Source organism: Punica granatum, chromosome 6 (assembly GCF_007655135.1).
Source record: "Punica granatum isolate Tunisia-2019 chromosome 6, ASM765513v2, whole genome shotgun sequence".
In the NCBI taxonomy this organism is placed as follows: Eukaryota; Viridiplantae; Streptophyta; class Magnoliopsida; order Myrtales; family Lythraceae; genus Punica; species Punica granatum.
This window is the reverse complement of record NC_045132.1, coordinates 22,224,665-22,249,684: the sequence shown is the minus strand read 5'-3', so window position 1 is coordinate 22,249,684 and position 25,020 is coordinate 22,224,665. Positions and strand designations below refer to the sequence as shown.

At 39.6% G+C, this 25,020-nt stretch overlaps 3 protein-coding genes across 5 annotated transcripts; 2 read left to right on the top strand and 1 right to left on the bottom strand.

Annotated features, from left to right (window-relative positions):
* The first annotated feature begins 520 nt into the window (after window positions 1–520).
* Window positions 521–5,086, top strand: LOC116210926 (nucleobase-ascorbate transporter 6-like). 3 transcript variants are annotated; one of them, XM_031545082.1, is made up of 16 exons: window positions 521–921; window positions 1,021–1,032; window positions 1,067–1,203; window positions 1,722–1,819; window positions 1,901–2,077; window positions 2,176–2,276; window positions 2,623–2,698; window positions 2,783–2,842; window positions 2,921–3,105; window positions 3,230–3,326; window positions 3,474–3,560; window positions 3,692–3,750; window positions 3,863–3,954; window positions 4,035–4,112; window positions 4,214–4,374; window positions 4,478–5,086. In XM_031545082.1, exons 1-16 carry the CDS (start codon window positions 833–835, stop codon window positions 4,697–4,699), a joined length of 1,731 nt encoding a protein of 576 aa, XP_031400942.1. In that variant the 5' UTR covers window positions 521–832; the 3' UTR covers window positions 4,700–5,086. The 3 variants fall into 3 exon arrangements, with proteins under 3 accessions (XP_031400942.1, XP_031400944.1, XP_031400943.1); XM_031545084.1 differs by having other exon boundaries at window positions 521–1,032; XM_031545083.1 differs by having other exon boundaries at window positions 521–1,203.
* Window positions 5,087–9,377: 4,291 nt separating this feature from the next.
* On the top strand, window positions 9,378–10,631 carry LOC116210090. The gene is made up of 3 exons (XM_031543902.1): window positions 9,378–9,808; window positions 9,905–10,071; window positions 10,258–10,631. Exons 1-3 carry the CDS (start codon window positions 9,529–9,531, stop codon window positions 10,348–10,350), a joined length of 540 nt encoding a protein of 179 aa, XP_031399762.1. The 5' UTR covers window positions 9,378–9,528; the 3' UTR covers window positions 10,351–10,631.
* Window positions 10,632–19,995: 9,364 nt separating this feature from the next.
* On the bottom strand, window positions 19,996–24,025 carry LOC116211836 (cyclin-D1-1). Its single transcript, XM_031546364.1, has 6 exons — window positions 23,559–24,025; window positions 22,741–22,827; window positions 22,040–22,138; window positions 21,748–21,949; window positions 21,508–21,641; window positions 19,996–21,415 (listed from the first exon to the last, which is right to left on the bottom strand). Exons 1-6 carry the CDS (start codon window positions 23,808–23,810, stop codon window positions 21,167–21,169), a joined length of 1,023 nt encoding a protein of 340 aa, XP_031402224.1. The 5' UTR covers window positions 23,811–24,025; the 3' UTR covers window positions 19,996–21,166.
* Window positions 24,026–25,020: the final 995 nt, after the last annotated feature.

The following is a 25,020-nucleotide window of genomic DNA, read 5'->3' as shown; positions in this document are numbered from 1 at the left end:
TCAATGCAACCCATGAAGGGAAATGATTAAAGGTTTAATCTTGGATCCACGATGTACTGCAAAAATTCAATGGCGGTCACCGATGGGATAAATGTTGAATGGCTTTTTCCCTCATTCTCAGCGAAAAAGTTACCAGCTTGGGCACCGACTTGTCGGCGTTCTGCCGTTTATGATATTCGGACACAGCAAATGTGGAAGCAGCCCGAAAGCCGTGTCGTTGCACCCTCACAGCGACCAGTGAGAGCGAGGCAGTGTCTGAGCAAATTTGAAAAGACGACCTGCCATTTTATTCTATTGGGTCCTTTGATTTTGATTCGAGTCTGCTGCGAGACTCGAGAAATGGTGGAAAAGGTGACGACTGCTCTCATCCCAGAGATATGCTTTTAAGCAAAAAAGAAAGGAGTGATGAGAGCTTTATCTTTATGGGTGAATGAAGAAAAGAAGCTCAGACCTGACCCCTTTACCTTCGCGTTTGTGTATTAATGACTTAGCATTATAATACTAAAAAGAAACAAAGCAAATAAAGAGAGATTCCCTCCAAGCTCCTTCCTCCTCCCTCCCTCATTCCCTCCCTCTCTTCTCATTACCCTCAGAGGTAGAGAGAGGGAAGGGGTCTGGGTCTCTTTCTTTCTTTCTTTCTTGCTTTTGCATTGTCGGTTTTGCTTTGCTTGGTCACCTTCTTCTCACTTCTCACTTGCGGTCTTTATTTTATGTTTCTTGGTCGTCAAGGTTGTGTGGGGGGATTTGCTTTTTATTGGGTTCAGCAAATCATTTCTGTTGCTTTTACTGAGCCCACATTGTGCTAGACGCTCCTAGCTGTTTCCTTGTTCTTATGCTCATCAACTTGGCAAAGCTCTTCCTCCGCAATCTACTCCTTGCTGGGTGTTCTTCAATTTTTGCTGATTCTATGTCTGCGTTGAGGTTTGGGTGATTTTGTGACTTGGGGGCTTCTTTGTTTGGAGATTTGGGTAGCTTTGCAGTGTTAGGATTATTGGGTTGATCCATCGCTTTGTGGGTCAGTGAGAGAGTGAAGAGGAGCAGAAAGGAGGAGGAGGAGGAGGAGGAGGAGGAGCAGAAGAAGAAGAAGTATGGCAGGAGGTGGAGGAGCAGCACCACCACCAAAACAGGAGGAGCTGCAGCCACATCCGGTGAAGGAGCAGCTTCCCAGCATCTCTTACTGCATCACCAGTCCCCCTCCTTGGCGTGAGTCCCGTTCCATCTTCATCGTTACTCGCTCTATTTGCAGTTCTGCTTTTGTTGTTCTCCGTTTTCAGGCACGTCCCTGTTTCATTGGAAGCTTAGGATTTGTGCGTGTGTGATCTTATATTTTTGTGTCCATGTAGTAGGATTTTCCCAGCTTTCTGTTTGACAGAGGATCATTGATGGTGCATGTCTGCGTGATGTGATCAGCAAAGATTGGTCTAGTTACTGATTGATTGCCACAAAAAATATTTTCCAAATGAAAACACCATTGCTTACCTTAATTATTACATAGCTTTTCAAAAAAGCAAGATCTAGTTTTAGCATGTTGTTTCTTCACATTCAAAGGCAAAAGGGAATCCGGTTATCATCTGATCTGATTTTCATTTAGGAAACCGTGGAAGTCGATTGGGCAATTAATTTGGTTTAACCTTTTCAAACTTCCTAGCTAGAGGTATCATGAGAGGCTCTGGGAATACCGGCTGCGTTTGTGAGTTTCATGGAGTTGTTGTTTAATGCAGCGGAAGCTATTCTTCTTGGGTTCCAACATTATCTGGTCATGCTAGGCACAACTGTCCTCATTCCTGCTTCACTTGTTCCTCAGATGGGAGGAGGCAATGTAAGCCTTCAGTTCTTAGTGCAATTAAATTATGTTCCCTCTTTTTGATACTCAAGACTAAAAGTTTGATCACTTCTTCAGGAGGAAAAGGCAAAGATGATTCAGACAATACTCTTCGTAGCGGGTCTCAACACTTTGTTTCAGACTCTATTTGGGACACGTTTACCAGCTGTTATAGGCGCTTCATATACCTTCGTGCCCACCACCATCTCGATCATACTTGCTGGCAGATACAGCAACATTCTGAATCCTCAGGAGGTTGTTTACCGGAAATAATGCGGATTTTGAAAATTTCCCTCTCTTATGCTCCTTCGTTTTCATTGAAAAGTCAATTCAATCCTTGTGCTCCTTTGCAGAAATTCGAGAAGATAATGCGAGGAACTCAAGGAGCGTTAATTGTTTCCTCAACTCTTCAGATTGTTGTTGGCTTCAGTGGCCTGTGGCGAAACGTCACAAGGTTCACAACATGAACACTCACAAGCTTGTGTTAGAGTTGTTACTCCACAGTTTCACCACGAGTTCGGATCTCCTTCATTTCAAACTATGGTCCAAACTAAACAGTGTTATTCATGCCTTATCATAATCCTAAGATGAAAAGTTGAAATGTTCTAGGAACTATTTGCACAGATTTAAAAAGAAAAATAAGAGTTCTATTTGTTCGCATTCCTGTTCTTGGAATAGTTCATAACTTGAACAACCTGCAAATAGAGGCTTGGCAGTTTCCAGTCATATCCTGTGGTAATTTATCTATCACAAACAGATTGAATGATATGCTAATTCATTTTGTTTCTGCACTGGACTAGATTCCTGAGCCCACTCTCAGCTGTCCCATTGGTTGCCCTCTCAGGATTTGGGCTGTATGAGCTTGGGTTTCCCGTGGTAAGTAATTTGCGTATCACTCACATTATAATCGCTCCTATTTTCCCGCTTTTCACATTTATACTGGCTTTGTATCTGCCCCAGCTTGCAAAATGTGTGGAGATCGGGTTGCCTCAGCTGATCCTACTGATCATCTTTTCTCAGGTAATTTAGACCTTCAGTGATCCCAGAACTCATTATTGTACAGTTGAGGATCATAACATTTGGTGTTGAACTTTGTAGTTCATTCCTCATATGATACGTGGGGAGAGGCATGTCTTCGATCGCTTTGCCGTTATATTCTCGGTGATAATTGTTTGGGTGTATGCTCATCTGCTCACCGTGGGTGGGGCCTATAAGAATACAGGCCCTAAGACTCAACAAAGTTGCCGAACTGATCGTGCTGGAATTATCGGTGCAGCTCCATGGTAAGATTATCTCCTCTGCATGATCAGTAGTAGGGTCAGCAAAACTTTAGATATAAGACGGTCTTTGTCCATATGATAATTCGATATTTAATGGTTTTGCTGCTTTGGGTAATATCTTTTGCAGGATAAGATTCCCTTATCCATTCCAATGGGGAGCCCCGACTTTTGATGCTGGAGAGTCGTTCGCAATGATGGCTGCTTCATTTGTTGCACTTGTGGAGGTTGATCCCCTTTATTCATGTTCTGAGATTAACTGTCTACTTTTCTCTGATATCCAATGCCTCGTTTCATTTCATAACTAATTTGACAACAGTGCACGGTATCTGTTGGGACCTTTTCATTGACCTCACATAAATTTTTATGAACAGTCAACTGGTGCCTTCATTGCTGTGTCAAGATATGCGAGTGCAACTCCATTGCCGCCTTCCATTCTTAGCCGTGGCGTTGGTTGGCAGGTATAAATCGCACAGTTCGTTTATTTGTTGACTTATGGTTAATTTTAAGTCATTAAATTGGGAGTAACTTTCTATTTTCCCTGCACTCTATGCTTTCACTCATTTTTGGTTCTTCATCCTATTGATTTTAGGGAGTGGGCATTTTGGCCAGCGGGATATTCGGAACTGGAATCGGATCATCAGTTGCTGTGTAAGTCTCCTGTCTGAGGACTTTGATATATAATTCTCAGTAAACCTCGAAGCCCGATTACTGAAAATTATAGAGCATTTAGTTTCATACTGCTTATACATCACTAATGCAGGGAGAATGCTGGTCTTCTAGCCCTGACGCGTGTTGGCAGCAGACGGGTTGTCCAAATATCGGCTGGTTTCATGATATTTTTCTCAATCCTTGGTAGGTTCCGATTTCTGATGAGTATTTCATTTTGAACTTCACTCTGATTTATCATGCTAGGAATGTACATGCTCATGCAGGGAAGTTTGGGGCTGTCTTTGCTTCGATTCCTGCACCTATCGTTGCGGCTCTCTACTGCCTCTTCTTTGCCTATGTTGGTACGTGTTGTACTATAACTGATGCAACTTAAGTTGTTTCCCCTTTTAAGTAGCTGTTTCATAGTCCGACATTAACTACTTTCTTGTCAACCAATGAGCAGGTTCGGCGGGTCTCGGCTTTCTTCAGTTCTGCAACCTGAACAGCTTCAGGACGAAGTTCATCTTAGGCTTCTCCATCTTCATGGGCCTGTCCATCCCCCAGTACTTCAACGAGTACACGGCAGTTAATGGTTATGGTCCAGTCCACACTGGCGCAAGATGGGTATCAAAAACTATTCCCATACACTTTGTTCTAACTTGATTACGAGCTCAGGCCAATAAAATGGAAGGCCCAAGAGTTACTGTTCTCTCTTGTTGTTTTGCAGTTCAACGACATGATCAATGTCCCTTTCTCATCCGAGGCGTTTGTTGCGGGACTGCTGGCATTATTCCTAGATGCCATGCTTCACCATAAGAAGGACTCGGCGACTAAGAGAGACAGGGGAATGCACTGGTGGGAGAGGTTCCGCTCGTTCAAGACAGATACGAGAAGCGAGGAGTTCTATTCCCTGCCCTTTAATCTGAACAAGTTCTTCCCCTCGGTTTGATCCTTGTGTATTCGGAAGTGAACATGGTTGGATACGAGAAGTGAGGAGTTCTATTCCCTGCCTTTTAATCTGAACAAGTGCTTCCCCTCTGTTTGATCCTTGGTGTACTCGGAAGTGAACGTGGTTTGATAGCAGTCAAGATGTCAAGGTTGATGTCATTTTGCTGAGTTACCCTGCCAGACCGTCATCTGACTTGGGCGAGCTTGATGAATTCTGTGGATCAACATCCTAAGTACATATGACGCGTTTTGATGATTTTCTCGATATCGTTCCCTTCTTCTTGGGCCTGTCAAATGCTAATGATGTGTAGCTCGCAATTATCCATTCACATGTGAGGACGAACTCTAGATGCTTTTGGTTCATTGAATCTTATAAAGATTGTCAAAATAAGACGACCTTGATGAACCGATGCGAAGCTCGGTCGATCACGACCTCCCATAAAACGAAATTGAATAACCCGTAACCTGAACAAGGTGGGCCAACTTGGGCCGAGACTAACAATACCATTGGGTTGTGATTTTATTGCGCACGTTCGCAAGGGACCGAGACTCCTGATTTAGCTGATGATTGCACTTCCTTTCTCTTCGTGTCAATCAAACGAAATCGAGAGCTGCATCAGTTAGTGGCAAACAATACAAAAAGGCATCAAAATAGAAAAAGGGGATTAAAAGGGTAAAATAGGGCAGCATTGTTTTTGTATTTTCCCCTAAAAGGACCCAATCGTGGATGATTGAACGCCGAACTGTCTGCAAAAACTAAGGCATGCCCAAGACAAAATGTGATGTGAGAGAATCTGAGAAAGGAGCCATATAGCTCCAAAGAAGACCAAATTGCCACGAGTGTCACCATGTCAATTTGGTTCAATGAGGACACATTTCATGTTCCATGCCTAACTCATATATCTAATTCCCGACGTAAATAGGTTCGGTCTGATAGTTAAGTGAGTAATTGTCCACAAAAGTCGCTCAGAGTTCGAATATCATTGAGGCAGGATCACATATATTCACTCCTTGGAAGCACTTCTATTGAATGTGAATGGTCTTGCCTTTAACTCAACCGAGCAGGTGAATTAGCTGATGTTTCTAACCTAGCTCGATAGATTTATTCCTACTACATGTACATGCATGAAGGTTGATGGAATATTTCATAATAAAAGTGGGAAAAAGTCGGTTCCTTTTCTTTTTCTTGTCTTTACTCTCCATTCTAATCATTTGTGCATATTATTGGCCTTACGGGCATAATGCCTTACTTTAATTGCAATAATAATATAATAGTTTTTGGTGGATCATAATGCAACCATGGCCCCGTTCTTGATTCTTGAATGGGAGTACTAGGAACAAAAGGTCATGTCCATTGTCCACCCACCAATCCATGAAATGAATTTGTAGCCTCCATACTCTAATAATGCAAAGCCACCTCCTCCGACTCTATCTCCTACGTTTCTCTATCTCTTTCACCATTACAATTTTGTCCCCCCCCCCCCCCCCCCCCCCCCCCCCTCACGGATCTCACATATTGCTTGATTATCAGTTGAGTGGCGTGGCGGAAGTAACCCCACGACATTCTTCTCAGTCTTTTCTGACGTGGATCTCGAAAGATCATATGATCGCGGAGCTTGAACAATTGACCAAGATACAGTTCTGAGGAGTCTATATACATTCGTCTTTTCTAAAAAAAGCATTTGGGAAATTAGGTAGGTTCGTAGAAAGAGCAGGGCTAGTACCCAAATTCATGAACACTGGAATGTCTTGAACAATCTGATTTGGCCACTATTGATCAATGGATCTCATCAGAATCTCCAACAAGACATTCTTTTTTGCTCGATAATCCTTAAATAAATATTCCTCGTGTTATATATATTCATTTCATTTAAAGGGGGGAAGAATGTGAAGAAAGCCACTTTAAAATTAAACCATTGTCCCCTTCCCAACCACAAGAGAACAGACACGAAAAGACCCCGCGAACTCCCTTCCTATCGTCCTGTTGGGTAAAGGGAGCTATGGAATGTCCCTCCGATTTTAATTTTCTTATCGGTCGATATCACGCCTCTCACCCCGAACTTAAAGTCTCCGAACCAGATCGCGTACCCAGGGGATCCCCTCTATTTTTTAATAGCGCCAGCCGGTCGATACGTGCCTTCTCGGTGACCGGAAGAGGCCGAGATATCGTCAATTGGACAGCAGTACTTGTAGTCCCCAACATGAGTCATAGTCAGGCTAGAAATTTGTCCATTTCAGACATTAAATATTTTTGGCCAGCACGTCCCCAACACCTCACATGGGCTTACATTTTCTGACACTGAAATCAGGTAGATGTTCCATTAGTTTAGTTAGCTTCAACCTGAACTCCTAATTAAGCATATAAAGAAAATTCCAAGGAAGGTGAAATTTTGTCAAACGTTTCTTGGGGTTCAAATAGTCTAATGCATTGAGGTGAAGATCTTGCCCGGTTTTATAATTACGAGTCAGAGATGCTAAGCGAGGTTACTGTCTCGGGTTGAGACTAATCGTTCTATTTAATTAATCGGCTCGTAAACCGACATTAACCCGGTTTAATATTGCCATGTTGGAACAGAGATACCTGCGTATGATGATTCTGTGCGCCTTCCCTTACCCTCAGCCTCTCCTGCCCGACACGGTTACTGGGAGTAGGTGAATTTCGGGTGTCGTGGTCTGGTTCTTGCCCGTTTCGAGATTTTTTTTTTCCGAACCAAGTGACTGATATATGTAAACTAAAGCAGGGTACGTAACAATGATCGTGTGCTTGTGTGTGATTGCCGAGTCGTATGTATCACGGTGCGTCGCGGTCTACAAAGTCTGCCACGAAGTGTGTATATATATATATATATATATGGGTGAATGAGGGGGCCGAGGCCCAATTGCGTGAAGTGTGTATATTTCCATCAGCAATGCATGCCTTGTTAGGTTTTGCATAATTAATGGTTATTAGATAGAAGCATCTTGAGGTGGTCTCTCGTTATGTTATTATGAGACGTCATCCCCACCTAAATGTTTTACTTTGGAATAGTATTCATGAAAAGTTGTGCATGTAGTATGGATTTTAGTACTTTGACATAAGATATTCAAAAGCGAAAGCACATTCTGATTTTTAGTATGGATTTTCGTCCGTCGAGTGGACTAAATTCAAATTAATCATTCTAGGCAAATGATACGAAATAGGATTATGCGATACACATCATATAATGTTTTCTAAAGACTATCTCTTTCTTACCTTTCCAATCGTTTTGCAAGTCTTTCGTAAAAGTTGATGGCACTATTGGTGAATATCGAGGCTATATGAATAGGTCAAAATCCTACCCCACTATAGTCCATGGGGGCAATCCTCACCCCAAAGGTATGCAAATGTCAAAAATACTCATCATACCGCATGCCTCCCCTTTGGTTCAAAACTCATATGTACATGCGACACAACAGGGAATAACAATAATCACGACATCTTACAATCTCATGATATTCTCTCGTGTTATTTACTCATCGGCCCCATCCATCAAAAGTATCATTGATATTGTGGTAAGATATAAGTCGGATACGGATAAGTTTATCGAGGAAAAAAAAAATCAGTCGTCCCAAGTGACTGACATCTAGAAGGCTAACGGGGGGTTGATATTTTCCACGTGATTCAACCTGGCCGGGGACATTGCCGGCCACAGCCTGCGAGAGAGTCCAAACCCAAGCCAAACATCTACTGACATCTCCCCACGTGGCATCATCACCATCTCGGAAGGCCGCTGCCGGTTCCCCATTCATCTCATCTTATCTCATCTTAATTAATAGTTAAGGTTAATAATAATTAAAAAAAAACAAATTTTTCATATTTTAATAATTATGATAGGAAATTTTTTTCTTAAAAAGTATAATTTTTCGATTCGATAATAATTCTAATACAATATCAAATTTTTCATTAATTAAGCCATAGAAGGTACCGATGACCCCAATTAAGGGGAGAGCGCCAACGAGCTCAATCAGAGTATGATGGCCGGGTCATGACTACACTCGCAGAAATAGGGAGAATTCCCAATTTGAGGGTTCTCCCGATTTTGGGTGGTGGGGTCTCAATTATGGCCACTACTCCTCGATTTCGTTCAAATTTACGAAAAATTTGACGTCGTGCTAGAATTGTTATCAAATCGAAAATTCATACATTTTTAGGTTAAGAAAAAAATTCGTACTAAAATTGTTAAAATATGAAAAATTTGCGCTTTTTCCTTGTTATTAATCCTAATAGTTATATATAAATATAAATATATAAAATATTTATTATCATAATTTATCATTATATTATATTTACCACAAAGCCATTAATTAATTAATTAATTAATTACAAGAACCCATATCTTACTACAATAAAAGTAGCACCGCTACACTAATATTGATCTTAAAAGACCATAAATTAACCATAATACCTATAGCAGTTGGCAAATTGTGTTGTCAATTACGAAAATTAATCGTAGCGTAGTTACCGCAATATATGAGTTTAGAATTGGAAGCAAGTCATGGTAACGGTTAAGTCGATGCTTGATGATGAATTAAATTAGGTAATAGGTTGAAGATATTTCGTGATGGTAGAATTAATGATAATTAATATATTGCAAGCTGACCCACGTACGGCATGGCATGGCCTGCTTTTTTTTATATTAGGCAAAGCTTCTTCAGTCTTCCCCTTATTTATCTGTTGGCATAGTGATAATCCGAGTGCTGTCAATAGAAGGAGACTTCTCCTTCCTTAACCTCCTTATCTATCAATCTTCTTCCTCGTTCCTCTTTTGGATTGGATTGAAGAGGAGGGAAGATCATTGATCAGTACCAATAATGGGAAATTGCCAAGCGGTGGATGCGGCTGTGCTAGTGATCCAGCACCCGAGCGGGCGGATTGAGAGGCTGTACTGGTCCGTGGCAGCTAGCGAGGTCATGAGGACGAACCCGGGCCACTATGTCTCTCTTATCATCCCCTTGCCACCGTCGTCAGACCAGGATAATGCGGAAAAGGGTGAACAGGATAAGAAGCCCGTGAGGTTCACCCGCGTGAAGCTCCTCCGTCCGAACGAGACTCTCAACCTGGGCCATGCCTATCGCCTCGTCACCTCCCAAGGTATCACATGTTAATGAGGAGAGCGTACGAGCTATAGTCCGTTAGGTCATTATCTTTGAGTGTTGTGTCTAATGCGCGGTTTCGTGTCTAATGTAGAGGTGATGAAGGTCTTGAAGGCCAAGAAGTATGCAAAGATGAAGGAGAAGAGACCGGAATCGGGTGAGAAACAGACCGTGGAGCGTAACCGTACCATTGATAATGAGGGAGATCGTCAGAAAGCAGAGAACTCTAACACCGGGAAGGAGAAGAAGACCAACCTCGAGGTAAACTGTCAGCAAAAATTTAAGATGAAGGCTCCTTTTCCCGATCTTTTCGATTATATTTAGAGCTTTCGGTCTGTACAGATATTTATTGAACTATTGATGCTAATATGATGACTTCTATTCTATGTATGTCCAGATATTTATTGAACTATTGATGCTAATATGATGACTTCTATGTATGTCCAGAAAACATCTCAGGATTTGAACCACGGAAGGCAGAGACCGAGGATGGCACCATGGCGCCCAACTTTGCAGAGTATTGCTGAGGGCGGGCGCTGACAAGGGATTCCTTCTTATTCACTAGGCAGAAGGCGAAACGGAGAGTTCCGAAACCATTGAAGAACTTGGAAGAAGTGGACCCCGGGATCATTAAAGGAGCGAAACCGCCAATTCCAAGAGGGTGTTGCGAGCTGAGAGAGCTCCTGATACTCAGCGCCATGTTCTCAGGGTAATAAGACCCTCTGTAAAGCAACTGATACTCATATGATTCAATTGCTTCACGAGTTATACGGAATGGAAAAGTCGTTTGCTCCCTTTGGGGGATCTCTGTACAAAATAAACCGAGTTCGGATCTCACACGTAATCAGGATGTCTCGGACAGGAGACAAACTGCCAACTTAACTATACGAACAGCCGAACAGGTTCTATTGTTTCAAGTACGTGCTAATCTCTCTATCGGTACTACAAAGAAGTCCTCATTCCAACCCTGGAACCCAGATATCAACGATGCCATCTACTGGAAGAAGCATACGTTTCAAAATGATTTTAAAATTAGGAAAAGGGACCAAATATCTGGTGATTCCTAGAAGCACAAGTACAAGCCCTGAGAAACGTCAGAGTATGGTGGAAAAAGTTCATTCGATGATAGGATCGCCTGTCGGATTCCTGAGCACAAAAGCACCAAACATGCACAAAAAGAAAGAACACCCCTGTTTGGAAGAAGTTGTCCTTTTTGGATCATGGATTGTCCAGTCAGACGCCCTTCCCCTTGGGTGGATAAATCTCCAAGAATAAGGAAACTAGAACTTTTCCGCTGAACATACCGTTGAAATGCCCGTCATCACCATTCTACCATTCTATCTGTTCGAGTTTATAGTTGGACATAAGCCCAATGAAGGGCAGGTCTGGTAGAAATTCTGCACATAACAAATGAAAGTCTCATTCAATGAGAATCGGAATTGAAACCTCTTGGTTACATACATGATACGGCAAATTCGACAAGGCTAGTTTGATTGAAAGCTCGTTGGGCTTTCTTGGGGAACTATGGGCCCAATGGATAACAGCCGTGAACGGAGATAAGATGGGCCTCAGGCCCCAACACGGCCCACTAATCTCCTCACGAGCACATCAACGTAATCTTCTCATGAGTCCAAGATTCATCAACTAAAATGACTATGCCCAGGAAGAATCATCATCACACTATATATAGCAGCCATCCTCCGTGTTGTAAAAATTTGTACGATGTTGTTTTCCCCGCAATTTTTTTGCCAAAATCACGAAAATGTCTCGATCCTTGATTTCTCGTGGTCCCAGACAAATTATCTAGTTCACATGTTCGATCAGATGGCTCTCCGAATACACTATGTCCATTCAGGTCGTTTCTCTTCGTAGTTTGGCACCCGTATTAACTGTTCCTCCCAGTAGTACGAGTATGACTCTCGACCGGATCTACACCTTGCATAGAGGCGGCATCTGATTCAGGAAAGAGTTAAGTAGAGTTGGGTTTTGATTTTAATTAGATTGTACTGATTGTGTTGTTGAATTGTGAGACAAATTGTGAAAAAATAATGAATAGTTGAGAAAAAGTAATGACTGTGTTATTGAATTGTGGAAAAAGTAATGGATAGTTAAAAAAATTTAATATTAAAAATTGAATTGAATAATTAAAAAAATTGAAGAAAAATGAAAAAGTAATAATTGTGTTGTTAATTTTTGTTGTTTAGTGAGTAGAGTTAAAGTTAAAGTTAAAATTAAAATTTTAGAAACGTGCACTGTAAAACCAAACAGAGTATAAATAATCGAAACACCTTAAGTATTGTGCAAAGTTTAACCATATGTGATTATGGTTTTCATTTGGAAAGCGACAGTTCAGATAAAACTTTCAGCAAGGGGCTCACCTAAAAAGTAGTTTCCCTATAATAACAAAGCCTTACTAAAGGTACAATTATCGGATCATATGTAATTTGTATCCACATAGATGGTTCCAATAATTGGCATATACGAGGAATTGATATGTATATATATATACACACACATATGTATATATATTTATAACTCAAAGTGGTCTTATTTTATGAATCAACTGGTTGATGCTTTTGTGATTTTTCCATTTCCTCGGGGGGGATGTCTTTGTTGCATTCTACGTCTTTTCCTCAACGGCATGTGCGATGAGACAAGGGAAAGACCAAGACCCCATAGCATATATAGTGTGTGTGTTTATATATAGTTTAATTAAGATTATAATAAACAAAAGTGGCCTATTGTTGCTTTCCACATAATTTGAGGAACGTGATACATATGATACCCAATTATTATCACATATCCTTATCGTCTCTAATTAGTCAATACACATTGATGAACTTCAATTTTTCTAAAAGTATAGCGGCCGCCTCCCATTAATCATGGGCTATTCTAACGTGTAAATGGAGTCCAATTCCGACCATATCGCAGTCTATATAGTTGGGCTTAATTATAAACATTTGGAAAATTTAGAACGGTAATCTAACATAAGAGTGCATATCTCATGCTATTTTGAGGTGTACCACCTTGATAAAACTGAGCAAAACCTCAAAAGCTTTCATTTCTTCGATCAAGCCAAGCGGCTGTGTACATATAACCCTACAATAAGAAGGAAAATACAAAGTTTCCTAATTTACAGAGAATATATAAGGCTAGTCAAAATACAATATGATACAACATGATACACTATGCTAATTCCGGGCCAAATCTCTCATAATACACCTGATATCCGAAAATTCTATAGTCTCCAACTAATCCAATGTCAAGCCTAATTGAACTGCTAATTAAAGGGTAAAGTTCTTTTAACGTGAATTTTCTAGTTCACAATATTCGAATCCGAAAACAAATATCGAACCACCTGAACTGATTTAAATTGACGCATATCTCATGCTTTTTATAACGAAGAAAAAATGTAATATAATAGCTATACGTATATATTATATAAAAAGATTAAAAGCAATATTTGGGATTGGTACTTTTGATTTAACTTTGGTTGCATGCTTTTGAAAATAACAAACTTTATGTACCAATCCGTGGGACAAGCTTTCGGCTGAAATCTGTGTCTTCTTATGGGATCTTTCCTCTTTTAAACCCTAATGCACGTCTTAATTAAGATCATGCCCGCGCTTTGAAAGCTGCAACATAGTGTCTACCATCACTCCCAACAAATTACATCCCCCTTTACATTTATTCATCCCAAAATCTACTTTGATATTGATGCAAGAGAACGTCTTACACACACAAACACACGACCGCGGTCTCAAAGGTAAGTGGACGACATGAAAAGATCGATCTATCAATCGCGCATGTTACGGGTATTTCCAGTCTATTGGCTGAAATTAATCCCCATTTGAATATCGATTTACAATTATCATATAGCTCATGCTCTAGCAGCATAATCTGTCAGTTAGGCCGCACCTTTGTGGGCAAGTGCTTGTATACACATACACACCATATATATTGTATGGGATGTTTGATGAGAGTGAATAGATGATTGAACAGGAGACTTCTTTTTAATTTGTCTCCACTTCGATGGAGGATATACAAGTGAAGGAGGTCCAGCCACTATGGGAAAGGGAACATATAAAGAACAACAGGACACCCCATTTAGACGCTCCTCCCCTCTATAGTATATATATAGCACAAAAATTTCTTTCCCCGCCAACTTTAATTTTTCAACCGATCCTTACTTTATATAAATTTTGATTTTATTCAATTTCCTTTTCAAATGGTATCCAAAGAGAGCTAGGCCTTTCCCAGTCTGAGTTGTAAAGCCAATGCGGAAAGGAGAGGAAAAAAATTTTTAAACCTCTGATCCTATGTGTTATATATATCCCCATCTACTCCAACTATCATATGTTGCAATCAAAATTAAATTGTGAAGAAGGAAAAGACATTAAAGATCTCATCAAATCAATAGTCACTATGATAATTCCCATATATATCTAATATGCATTGGCTCAATACGAATATAGATCGACACGATATACATAGCTCGTCTGAATAAAAGGTTTAATTACCACAAAGGTATATGCCTGTATGTATATCATCAATGGGGCTAGGATCCGTAGTTGATTAATTGGATTGCCACTAGCCACTGTTTTATGATAAGATGCTAGTTACAAGGAGGTTATTATGCAGCGTGATATCCTTGTATTGGAAGGTGCTTGCTCTTTCACTATCTATAATTGGATCATCTCAAATTAATTTATGTGTGAGTATAAGATATTAAAAACTTACGTCGACATAGGCCTCCTTTGATTTCTAATTAAAAACAAAGTCATTTCATGGACAAATGCCAGCTGCAATTGATGGAATTGTAACATATATTCTAGTGAATCTCTCTAGATTAATACTTATCCAAAAAAAAAAATAGGACCAATAATTAGGACTATCTACAACTGATGTACTTATCATGCAATTATGCAATTATCCAATTGGGTATTGTCGTGTTATGGCAATTTAGCCAGCTGAAGCCATTAGAGATTATGGGGGCGTTTGGTTTTAGAGTTAAAGTAATTTTGATTTTGATTTTGATTTTGATCGTGGAAAAAGACAAATGAGATGGTATTATAAATTTGACTTGGGAAACGTATGTTTTTGTTTTGTAGTGAGTAGAGTTAAAATCAAAATCATGATTCTAAAATTTAACCCTAAAACCAAACAGGCCCAGTAACGGCTGGATCGAATATTTTCCCGGCTAAGAAAGACAAAATTCAATCTGTTATTTTTTTTCAACCCACAGAATAAAATTCAACTCTTTTTCCTGGCTTCATGGGTTGGCATTATCTATATAATTTCTTTTTCCTTTTTTTGCCCCCATGATTTTCCTCTTTGGCTTTGTAACTTTTATTAATTTCCCTTTTGTGATGAGAATATGACAGTGGGATGGGGTCATGTAGGACTACATATAGCTAGGAGGAGTATGGTGCTGTCTTGCATTCAGCATATGCAATCGAAAGCATAAATCCCCGATTGAATTTCAGAAATCATTCCGACTTTTGAAAACCCTTTAATCTGAGGGCCGGCCTATCACAAAATGTGTATTGAACTTTTAACAGGGTATTTGCCCCACGAGCATTGTGTTCCTTTCTCACAAAGTTCAATCAAAAGCTGAATTCTAGGGGTATCTTTATCATATGCCTTATGGCCTGATAAAGTTGAAATTAATTCCCCCAAAGAAAAGAAAGAGAGGACACATTATATATATAAATGGCCAAAGGGAGGCTATAGATTCTGTCCCCCTTTGTATATGTATATACACGTGTGTGCCCCCAAAACCTACTTCAATTGGGAGGGAAGAAAAGAAATTTTGGGTTTGGGGTTTTATACTTAGGATTCCCAAACTTTAAAGACCATTCTGTTCACTGAAAAAGAGAGATCGGTAAAGTGCCACATAGTGTGTGTCCACTGTATAGGTTGAATAAATCCTGGGAACTTACACATTAACCTAATTATTATATATCGATCGATATACCATATACCATGTACATAGATATGCCCATAATAATATCGAAATATATATATAGATATGTACATGCAACTTATTTCTTGTCAATGGATACAGGTTTACGACTCATGCGTATGAACCGGTCAGACTAGTAAAAAGTTAACCGATACACATGCAGTGCTAGAGGTCTAGAACCGATCCATCGTATAGCGAACTAACAGTTGTTTTTGCGATTATTGATCGACAGACATTTTTTCCGTCATGCTATTATAAGCTAATTATAGCTACCAGTAACTCATTGATGATCATTACCTACAATAGAATCTAGTCATCCCACTAGCATAAATGATCATATATCAATGGATATAGAAATATGATCATATGTCAATGGATATAGCTCCCATGAGGAGGATCTTACATGGCCGGGAGAGGTCTTCATGTTCGGGTGATATCTATTGAAAAATAATGTGTCGCGTCACAGTCAAATTATCGTGAAGTCCATCTCATGATTATTGTTTTTTGAATTATTCGCCAACCATGGCCCAGATTCTGCTATCAATAGTTTTACACCTAAGGGGCAACCTTACATCAACCAACAACGAAACAAATTAGACTAATGTCAGGATTAATCAGGCCGTTAAAGTCCTGGCAATATAATAGTTTATCCAAGCAAAAGACTGAATATCTAAGTTTCCGCATGACAAACATCGACGAGGACGCGTAATTAAATGTATTGTATTATGTCATGAGCTCTTGTCCTAATTTCGGTCTCACTAAGAGACTTCCTTTAATTTGTGGACCTTGATGTCATCTGTTTAATGGAGGTAGCAAATTAAAGTAAATGATTATAATCACATACTAACACTTTTTATTAATTCCCGATTAGGTTTTAATAAAGAAAACATGCCATAAAGTCGATGATCACCTAACAAACGCCCGTTTTGTCTAATGTGCTGCTACCTTTTAAGTTGGGATTGCGACTTTGATCCCTGACAAAAAAAAGACATTAATATAAATATAGATACATATATATATATATATACACTTACATATATTCCTATATATATTCTATAAATTGTAAAATAAAAGTGTTGTGGTGCCCACAATGATCGGCCAACGAGGAAGCACCACATCTCGTACATCCATTGAATTAAAGGGCAGACCAGCTCACCCTATATATCTCTATAGATATATGGTGTGTCTTAGGGTTTTCTTTTTGCTTGATAGAGAGAGAGAGAGGACGGACGGATGGATTGTTGAAGATAAAATAATTCCGACATTGGGAGCTTATGGGATCCACAAAAACTGCTTGATGAAGCTAAAAAGCAATGAATTGCACCAAATAGAGCGTCCCATGAAAAAAGGGACGTGTGCTAAACTATAAAACATGGTACTGTTTCTTTATGTCATCATGTTCGATTTTAAAGCTATTATTTCCAATCTTGAGCTTTATCGATGACGAGCTTCACCACACATAAGTATATACATAGACATACATATACGATGAAGAAACAACAACGGACATAATTAAAGTATAGCCAATTTTTAAATTTTCCAAAAGAAAGTCTTAAGTAATATAGAAAGGGCTCTTCTATATGTCTACCATTTGGTTCTATTATAACTTTACATAGACTAGAAAGTAGAACCTTGTGGTTCGATAATAAAGAGTTCGGTGTCTACCCGATGCCTCCTGCTTCCCTTCTAGAGGCTGTGGATAATATATATACATGTTTCAATGGTTCCGATGTGACCCATAACACAGTCGTCTATTGCTTATATGTCCACTGAAACTCTACATTGAATTGTACCGTATTAGAGAACCAGTTCAAAATCATACACATACTCATGTTACATTAAATTGAATTCACAACATGGTTCGTCAACGCTCTTAAATTCCATGGCCGGTATTCATACTCACCACTGCCCGAGATGATTGGGAAGGGATTATGTACATTTCCATTTTGGCTGCTGATGTTTAGTATCCTATCAAACGACTTCAGATATTCCACATATCCATATATAAATCCCTCAGATGAGATGTTTTAAACTTTCTCGAGGAGGTGGTCCTCTACGGCTTATTGGCCTTCATTGTGCAATAAATGGATAAAGGGATCGAACTTGAAAACCATATGAGGAAGTGAAAATGTATATATGGAGACCGACAAGGAAGACATAACTAACGCATTGTTATTATTTCCCTTGTACACATCTATACACAGTGGTGGTCCATATGCACAACCTTCTTGTTGATGGCACATTAATTTTATATATATCTGTGGGACTTCACAGGGGCGCGCAGGAATTAATATACGTAGAATACGTAGTTGTCATGCGGGCTAGTTAGAGAACAGATTATCTAATAAAATGCTCTTCCAGCTAGTCATATTAACGAAAATAAAATTCCTTTATTTACATTCTATAAATATCAGGGAAGCAGCTCAAAGAGTATAGTGGAATACGATTATGGAGCGTCTTTTTTTGTCAGTCGAATGATCACATGTTCGAACTTTAGTTTTTTTAAAATATTTTAACTAATTGTGTACGTGTTAGTTAAGATATTGCATGGGATGAGGCTGTAGTTAGAGAGAATCGCTTAGGAAATGCAGTGATTTACATTTCCTTGGTAAGCCAAAGCGTGATTTTTTTCGATATGCACCTTAATATTTAGAAGTTTAAGTATGGGTTAAACTTTGCTGATCGTAAATTTACTTCATTCACAAAACTCGAATTCAAAACATTTTTTGGTGTGCATTCTAGTATCCGGAAGTCCAATTTACATCCAACTAATTCCAATCAAGCCGGTCAGCCCACTAAGAAATAAAGCTCTTACAACGTTGACTTATTCCATCCATAAGATTCGAACCCGAGACCTTAGTTATGAGGAATAAACGTCGAACCGTTTGAACCAATTCACGTTAGTGAATTCAAAATATTTCTCGAAGGAAATAGGCGCCAAACAACCTTACTCTTCTTAATCATAATAACCACAAAATGGTTAGAGCGATTTACCTTTTTTCCGATTACGAGTGATTTAACTTTTAACAGGCAATAGATATGGAGAAGGTGGGCCGGTGGGGGACATAGGACTTTGGTGTATGGAGGATTTTACGTTAGTGCAATATGCAAAAGAACACCATTACACGAACCACGGATGTCGGGGATCTAGGGCAAAATGATAACACCCTCACGGGTTGCATCCATCCCTCTTTTTCCTCTTTACTGTCGACAATACATTTTTTTTTTTGGTTAAGAGAGAGACAAAATAAAAGTATATGAAGAAAGGGACTATATATATATATATATATATATATATATAAAAGATGGGTGAGCTTCCTCATATATAATGATAATGTATAATATCTGTACTACTGTGCCCACTCCCACTTGTCCGTACGATCAAATCCTACAGTTGCCTGGTTGATTTAGAGATATCATTGATCGTGATTTTATTTAGCTGTATGCGGGAAATTTCTCGGGGTATTGGTTAGTTGTTTCTGTAGGGTTTCCCCTCTTGTGGGGGAGCCGTCAGACGACATCAAAGCCACTGAATAAAGGAGATTTGATCCTTTTCTTTTGAACAACGACATTTTACGATGATGATCAGATTGTCTTTCTAGGACTAGTAGATATAGCTAAGGCACAATAAAGCTCCATCCCCAGTTGATTAGGTAGGTAATTGGAGCTGAGGAGAGTATTAGGTGAACCCATAGACTTCGGGGCTCGGAAATATTGAGACCGAAGAGGAGTGTCTGAGGTTCTATAATGAGTACTTCGGCTGTCGGTAACATTGAATTATGGAATCCCACATATATACGGGTGTTTATTTAGACTACATATATATATATGTGTTACATTCTGATTGATTCAAACTTTTTGTTGATCGTAACAGATATGATGAGAGACCAATGAAGGACTCGGACACAAGAGGAAATTGCCAAAACGCGAGTCATATTCATTCACTGAGGTCTCTCTTTATGGGTGGCGGGGCCAAGGGCAAGCCCTCTAGTCCCTTCAGTACTCCATTGATTGATGGATGCACCTCCATCAATCTCTTAGGATAAAAATTGCCTCACAAAGCTCCACGCATTTGGGTCTCGTAAAATTAAAGCTTAGCAATCACATAGTATGACAAACTCACAAAGGGCAAAGCTACAAAAAGTCCCCATTGTCAATCACGTGCCCCTTGCAGAGATAAATAATGATAAAATAGAAAATGGAAAAAAAATAAAATAAAATTAATGTGGCAATTCAAATATTACAAATTTTATTGCAACATCGATGAATCCATTACAGCACGCATATGAAGGCCCCCCCGAGGACCCCTTTTGGTATTCCTTGTTAGGCCGAAAAGCCACGGAAAAATTCAATTAAAAAATTACAATTCTCTGTGTATTCGCCCGCACATGTAACCCGCGTACGCATGCGAACGACACCCGGGAAATCAAAAAAATCAGAAGAAAAATCCTTTTAGTATGGTTAGGCCGACCCGAGGCCACGAATGGGAAAGTAATTCCCGCCAGAAAAAATAAAAACATGCACACGATAATTACACACACACAAATCATGAATTAAACTCTCCCAATCAAAATAGTCCCTGTCTTGAGGAGCCCTTCCACCCCATGTCCTCTTATTTTCCACCTCCGGCGTTGAAAAATTTGATGGTGGCCAGGCCACCTTGTGGAAATGGGGGATGAAGACTTCAACCTTGACTTTCCACCATTGAAGATGATTGATCAACTCGAAAGCTTGATGAAGCCCTAACTGTGCCAACCCTTGGCTATATTTAAAGTACATAGGGGTTGCTGGGTCCCACCACCTCCCCTATTCCCCTTTCATTCCGTAATCAATGCAGTCTTTGAATTCAATCATATCAGTCCCCTCCCCATTATCTTCGATTAAATACCATTCACTTGAATGAGTAAAAATATACTTATACGTGATAATCTGTGAATTCATTATGAGACTAATCTTTTACTTTCATAGCTTAATCGAGCATTATACATCCAAATGGACGAATAACACTCACCTAACATTTCATCACTTTCTTGGCACTCCATTACTCTCACTGTCCCCCCCTCCCTTCCCTTGGGAATCCGCAGAGCCATCAATGGATGTATGGCAATGCCTCCACAGAAGAAAAGAAATTAATAAATCTACACACCCACCAAAACTCTCTCTCATGACATACATACACTCTCCCTCTCACTATATATATTTATATATATACTTCCATCTCTACATCACTCGAGTCAAGTTTTAATCTCATCAAACCCCTCCTACAAAAAAACACAGAGGTTTCTACTCTCACCACCAACTGATCTGGACCACCACCTTTTGCTTTTCGTTCGTTTTTATTTTTGTTCTTTATTCCCCCCATCTTCCTCCCTATATTCTTATGTTGTGTTTTTATTGTTCGGAGCTTCCCTTGTCATCATCTACCCACAGGGAGTTGTTTAATTTCCTTCTTTTGTTATATGGCGAAGATGCGGACGAAGAGGATGATGACGATGAGTCATCGCTGTACCTCAATGACATTATTCTTGCCCGGGTCGTAACCCGGAACTGCGGCAGCACCTTTGGGGGCTTATTCCTCCGGCTGTTGTTTTTAATGAGCACGAGACTCTGCATTAGCCGGTAGCAGCCCACGATCTTCTCCTGCAAAAAGTCGGACCCCTTGTTGGCATACCGATATCGATATTTCTCTTTTCACACTCTGAGGCTTTCAATTGTAATTATGACTGGCTTACTTTGATCAACCCATCGCACCACGACTCTGCATGCTCGGGATTGACCAGCGACATGAGGCTCGGGATCTCGCTGGCAGCGCAGAGCACTGCAGCTGCGGCAGTGCAAGATGGCCGATATTCAAGAAAGCTTGCTTCTGTTACATTGGCCACGAGCATGCATTTCTCATTCAGTTGAATATAATATATTACATCATCAAAAATATTTATTGATAATAGTGCTTAAAGTGTCTCGTCAGGTACCTTGAATGTCCGATAAGATTATGTCAGTCGATCGCGAAATGAGATACCCAACGCACGATCCCAAGGGATCGATCTTGCAAGCAAAGAAACCGATGAAGCTGAACGGTGTTACAGACCGCAGTCTCCAGTTCAGGACAGTGAGTACGAGAAGCTCCATCCTCCTTATGGTCCTGGGCTCGAATACGAACTTGGCACCTTCGACCTACAAAAGGAAAATTCCCTTAACGATTGTGAGATCAACCAAACAACTAGAAGCAATCGATTCGTGCGGTAAGATGAAGAAATGAATCACCTGAAGATCGAGAAGAGAAGGAACCAGAGGTTCCTCCATTTTAGCGGCCAAAGACAAGCAGGCGACTGAGAGGAGTTGCATTGGCCACCCATCTGTTTGCTGAAACAGTGCAAAAACCAAACCCAAAAAAAAAGTCATCATCATCATCAAATATCTCTACAAATTTACTGGGTCAAGTGTCAATATAATAACGGAATTAAATAAAGTTCATGTATTTTCTAGGTTTAGTAAGCTAGCTAGATATTTGTCCTCTTGCAGGAAATTACTGGAATAAGACAATACTTTATTATATTAAATAATGTATAATAATATTATTATTATATAGATATCATGTAAAACACAAGCATGTCACGTGTTGACGATGCAAATTTTAAATCATATCTGGAAATAAAAGATCATATAAAGGCGCATGATAAAAGTTTATACTGTAGTTGTTGTTATTAAGTACAAAGGTAACGCATCTAATGATGACAAATGCTTTGGCCGCATTCACATACATGCATACATGTATCATACATGCATACATATTATATATCATATATTATATTATAAATCATGGCCATTGTTATTTTTTATGTATGAGGTAACAGTACGAGGGAGAGAGAGGTCTTTTCGCGGGAAAGAGTTGAAAAGTCAAATATAATTACTCCCAACAATGTTAGTCAAACAAGTTATCGAGCTTCACGTTGACGGGAGCTTACCGGCAGGCTGCGCGAATATAGGAAGCGATCCAGGTAATTAACGGCCAGATACGCCGTTAACGGCTGGAACCCGTAGTAAGCATGCACCTGCCCAACCAGATATACATAAATCAATGAGAAAGGGTACTGTGCAGTGGCACGAGATAACCACGGTTTTTTTGCGATTTTCGGAGTGCGACTATCCATGTCTTTTATTAGATTTTTATTTTTTTTCTTGTACAAAGTTTATAGACCTGCTTAATAGTAGCTGAAAAAAATATAAATGAATCACATATTATCATAATTTTATATCACTTGAAAAAAAATTCGGTGCAGAAAAGTAATTAAGTTGCCTTTTTTTATTATCTTATAAAGTAAAACATCATGCCGTGGTGGAAATTTCAATTAACACAATTTCCGCAGGTTATTATAAATTAAATAACAATTCGTTTATTTTCAAAAAATTTGATTTTAATTTTAACTTTAATTTTAACTCAACACACTACATAACAAAAATACACGTTTCTCAAGTCAAATTTATAACTACATTTCATTTGTCCTTTTCCACAATCAAAATCAAAATCAAAATCAAAATCAAAGTAACTTTAACTCTCAATTCAAACGGCCCCTTATTCATCCGTTAAAGTTAACGCCGTCCACGAGCCAGGAGCTAAAGTGGTCCCGCCAAATCCCGATCGTTCGATCGTGAGCGGCTGGGGCACCGACGGCTCAGATCTAGAGCAGCGATTGACCAGCGGGAAACCATCCGGGTCAAAGAGAGAGGCATTATCGTAATATTGATCGACTTTCCGAGTCCGATCATGGGAATGAGTCCGTACCTTGAGAATCCATGCAACGGACTCCTCCCTAGCGGAGGCGTCGAGCAACTGGGAGCGGAACCGGGCGAGGTAGTCGAACCCCGGCACGAAGTCCTTCTCGTCCTCGATGAGCTCGGCGATCGACTCCTCGACGAAAGCCGGGGACTCCAGGTCCGACGAGCTATCCGGCGACGGCGGGTCCCCGGAGAGGATTCCACCGGAGTCCTCCTCGCAGAGCAGATCGGAGAGGCAATCGGAGTACATAATCGACATGATATATACGATGGCCGTCGTTCCCGCCAGTTTCTCATTATCTTTCCATGTCCACCGCCGCGGTGATGTCCAACTTTGAGTTGATCGGAGAAGTGGCCGGAGAGAGGGGAAGAGGGGAGTGATGAAGGTGAGTGGAGTGAAGGGGAGAGCGGGGGGGTCTGATGGTGATATTAGGGAATCGGCATGGGGGAGTGTCCGTTGAATCTATCTGTTTGTTTGGGTATAAATATGAGGTTGTTGTTAACTTCTTGTTGGATTGGAATTTTTCTTTTTTCATTTTAACCTTTTTTTTTTTTTCAGCGTGAACTTGATATCCGAAAGTTCATTGGATTGCGACTAATCCAATTAAGTTGAATCAATCCATAAAAGGATAAAATTCTCCTAGTATGAATTTACTTCATTTATAATATTTGAACTCCAAAATTTATTTAAGAAGAGTAAATATCGAATCGCTTAAATAAATTTAACTTGAAATATTATCTTTTTTTATTTGATTAAAGAAAAATCTCTCTCTTTTGGGAGGTAAATCTAGGTGAAACCTCAAAAGGAAGCTTACGATGGGATGGGGAGCGGCTGGATTTTGCCGGGAAAATTAGATTGCCATGTTTACATTTCCCTCCATCCTTAATTAATTAACTACACCCGATACGGAAATTATTATCGTACAGCAAGACGATTGTTGCTTCCGAATATACCTTGTACATAATCTCATCGGCCATCATGGCATTTGACATAGGATGATACTTTTATTTGTTGTTTATCGATTAACTGTCAGTTGTCGATCCCTTTAGAGCTCAATTGCATAACTTTTATTTACGATAATCTATTGATACAACTCTATTTTATTTTTACTTTTTTATAGGAGACACGGTACCATAAAAGTTGATGGTGAAGGAGGCATCTCCTTCCCATGTCCTCCAAAACCAAAGATGACACATGTTTGAGGGCATGGGGAGGAATCCATATCATATGGTCCATGAGTGACTCGAGGAGAGGGTTAACTAATAATTAAGAACAATATAAAGACTTGAGCTGTTTGGATTGATGTAAAAATACTCTAGAGATTCCCCAGAATTTTCGAACTTTACATCCTATGTTACACGAAAATAATTACTTGTATTCACTTTTTTGATATAAGTATTCTGAAATAACGATAGTGAATTTCACATCTTATCTCTATAAAAATATATTATATATTATATTCACTTAC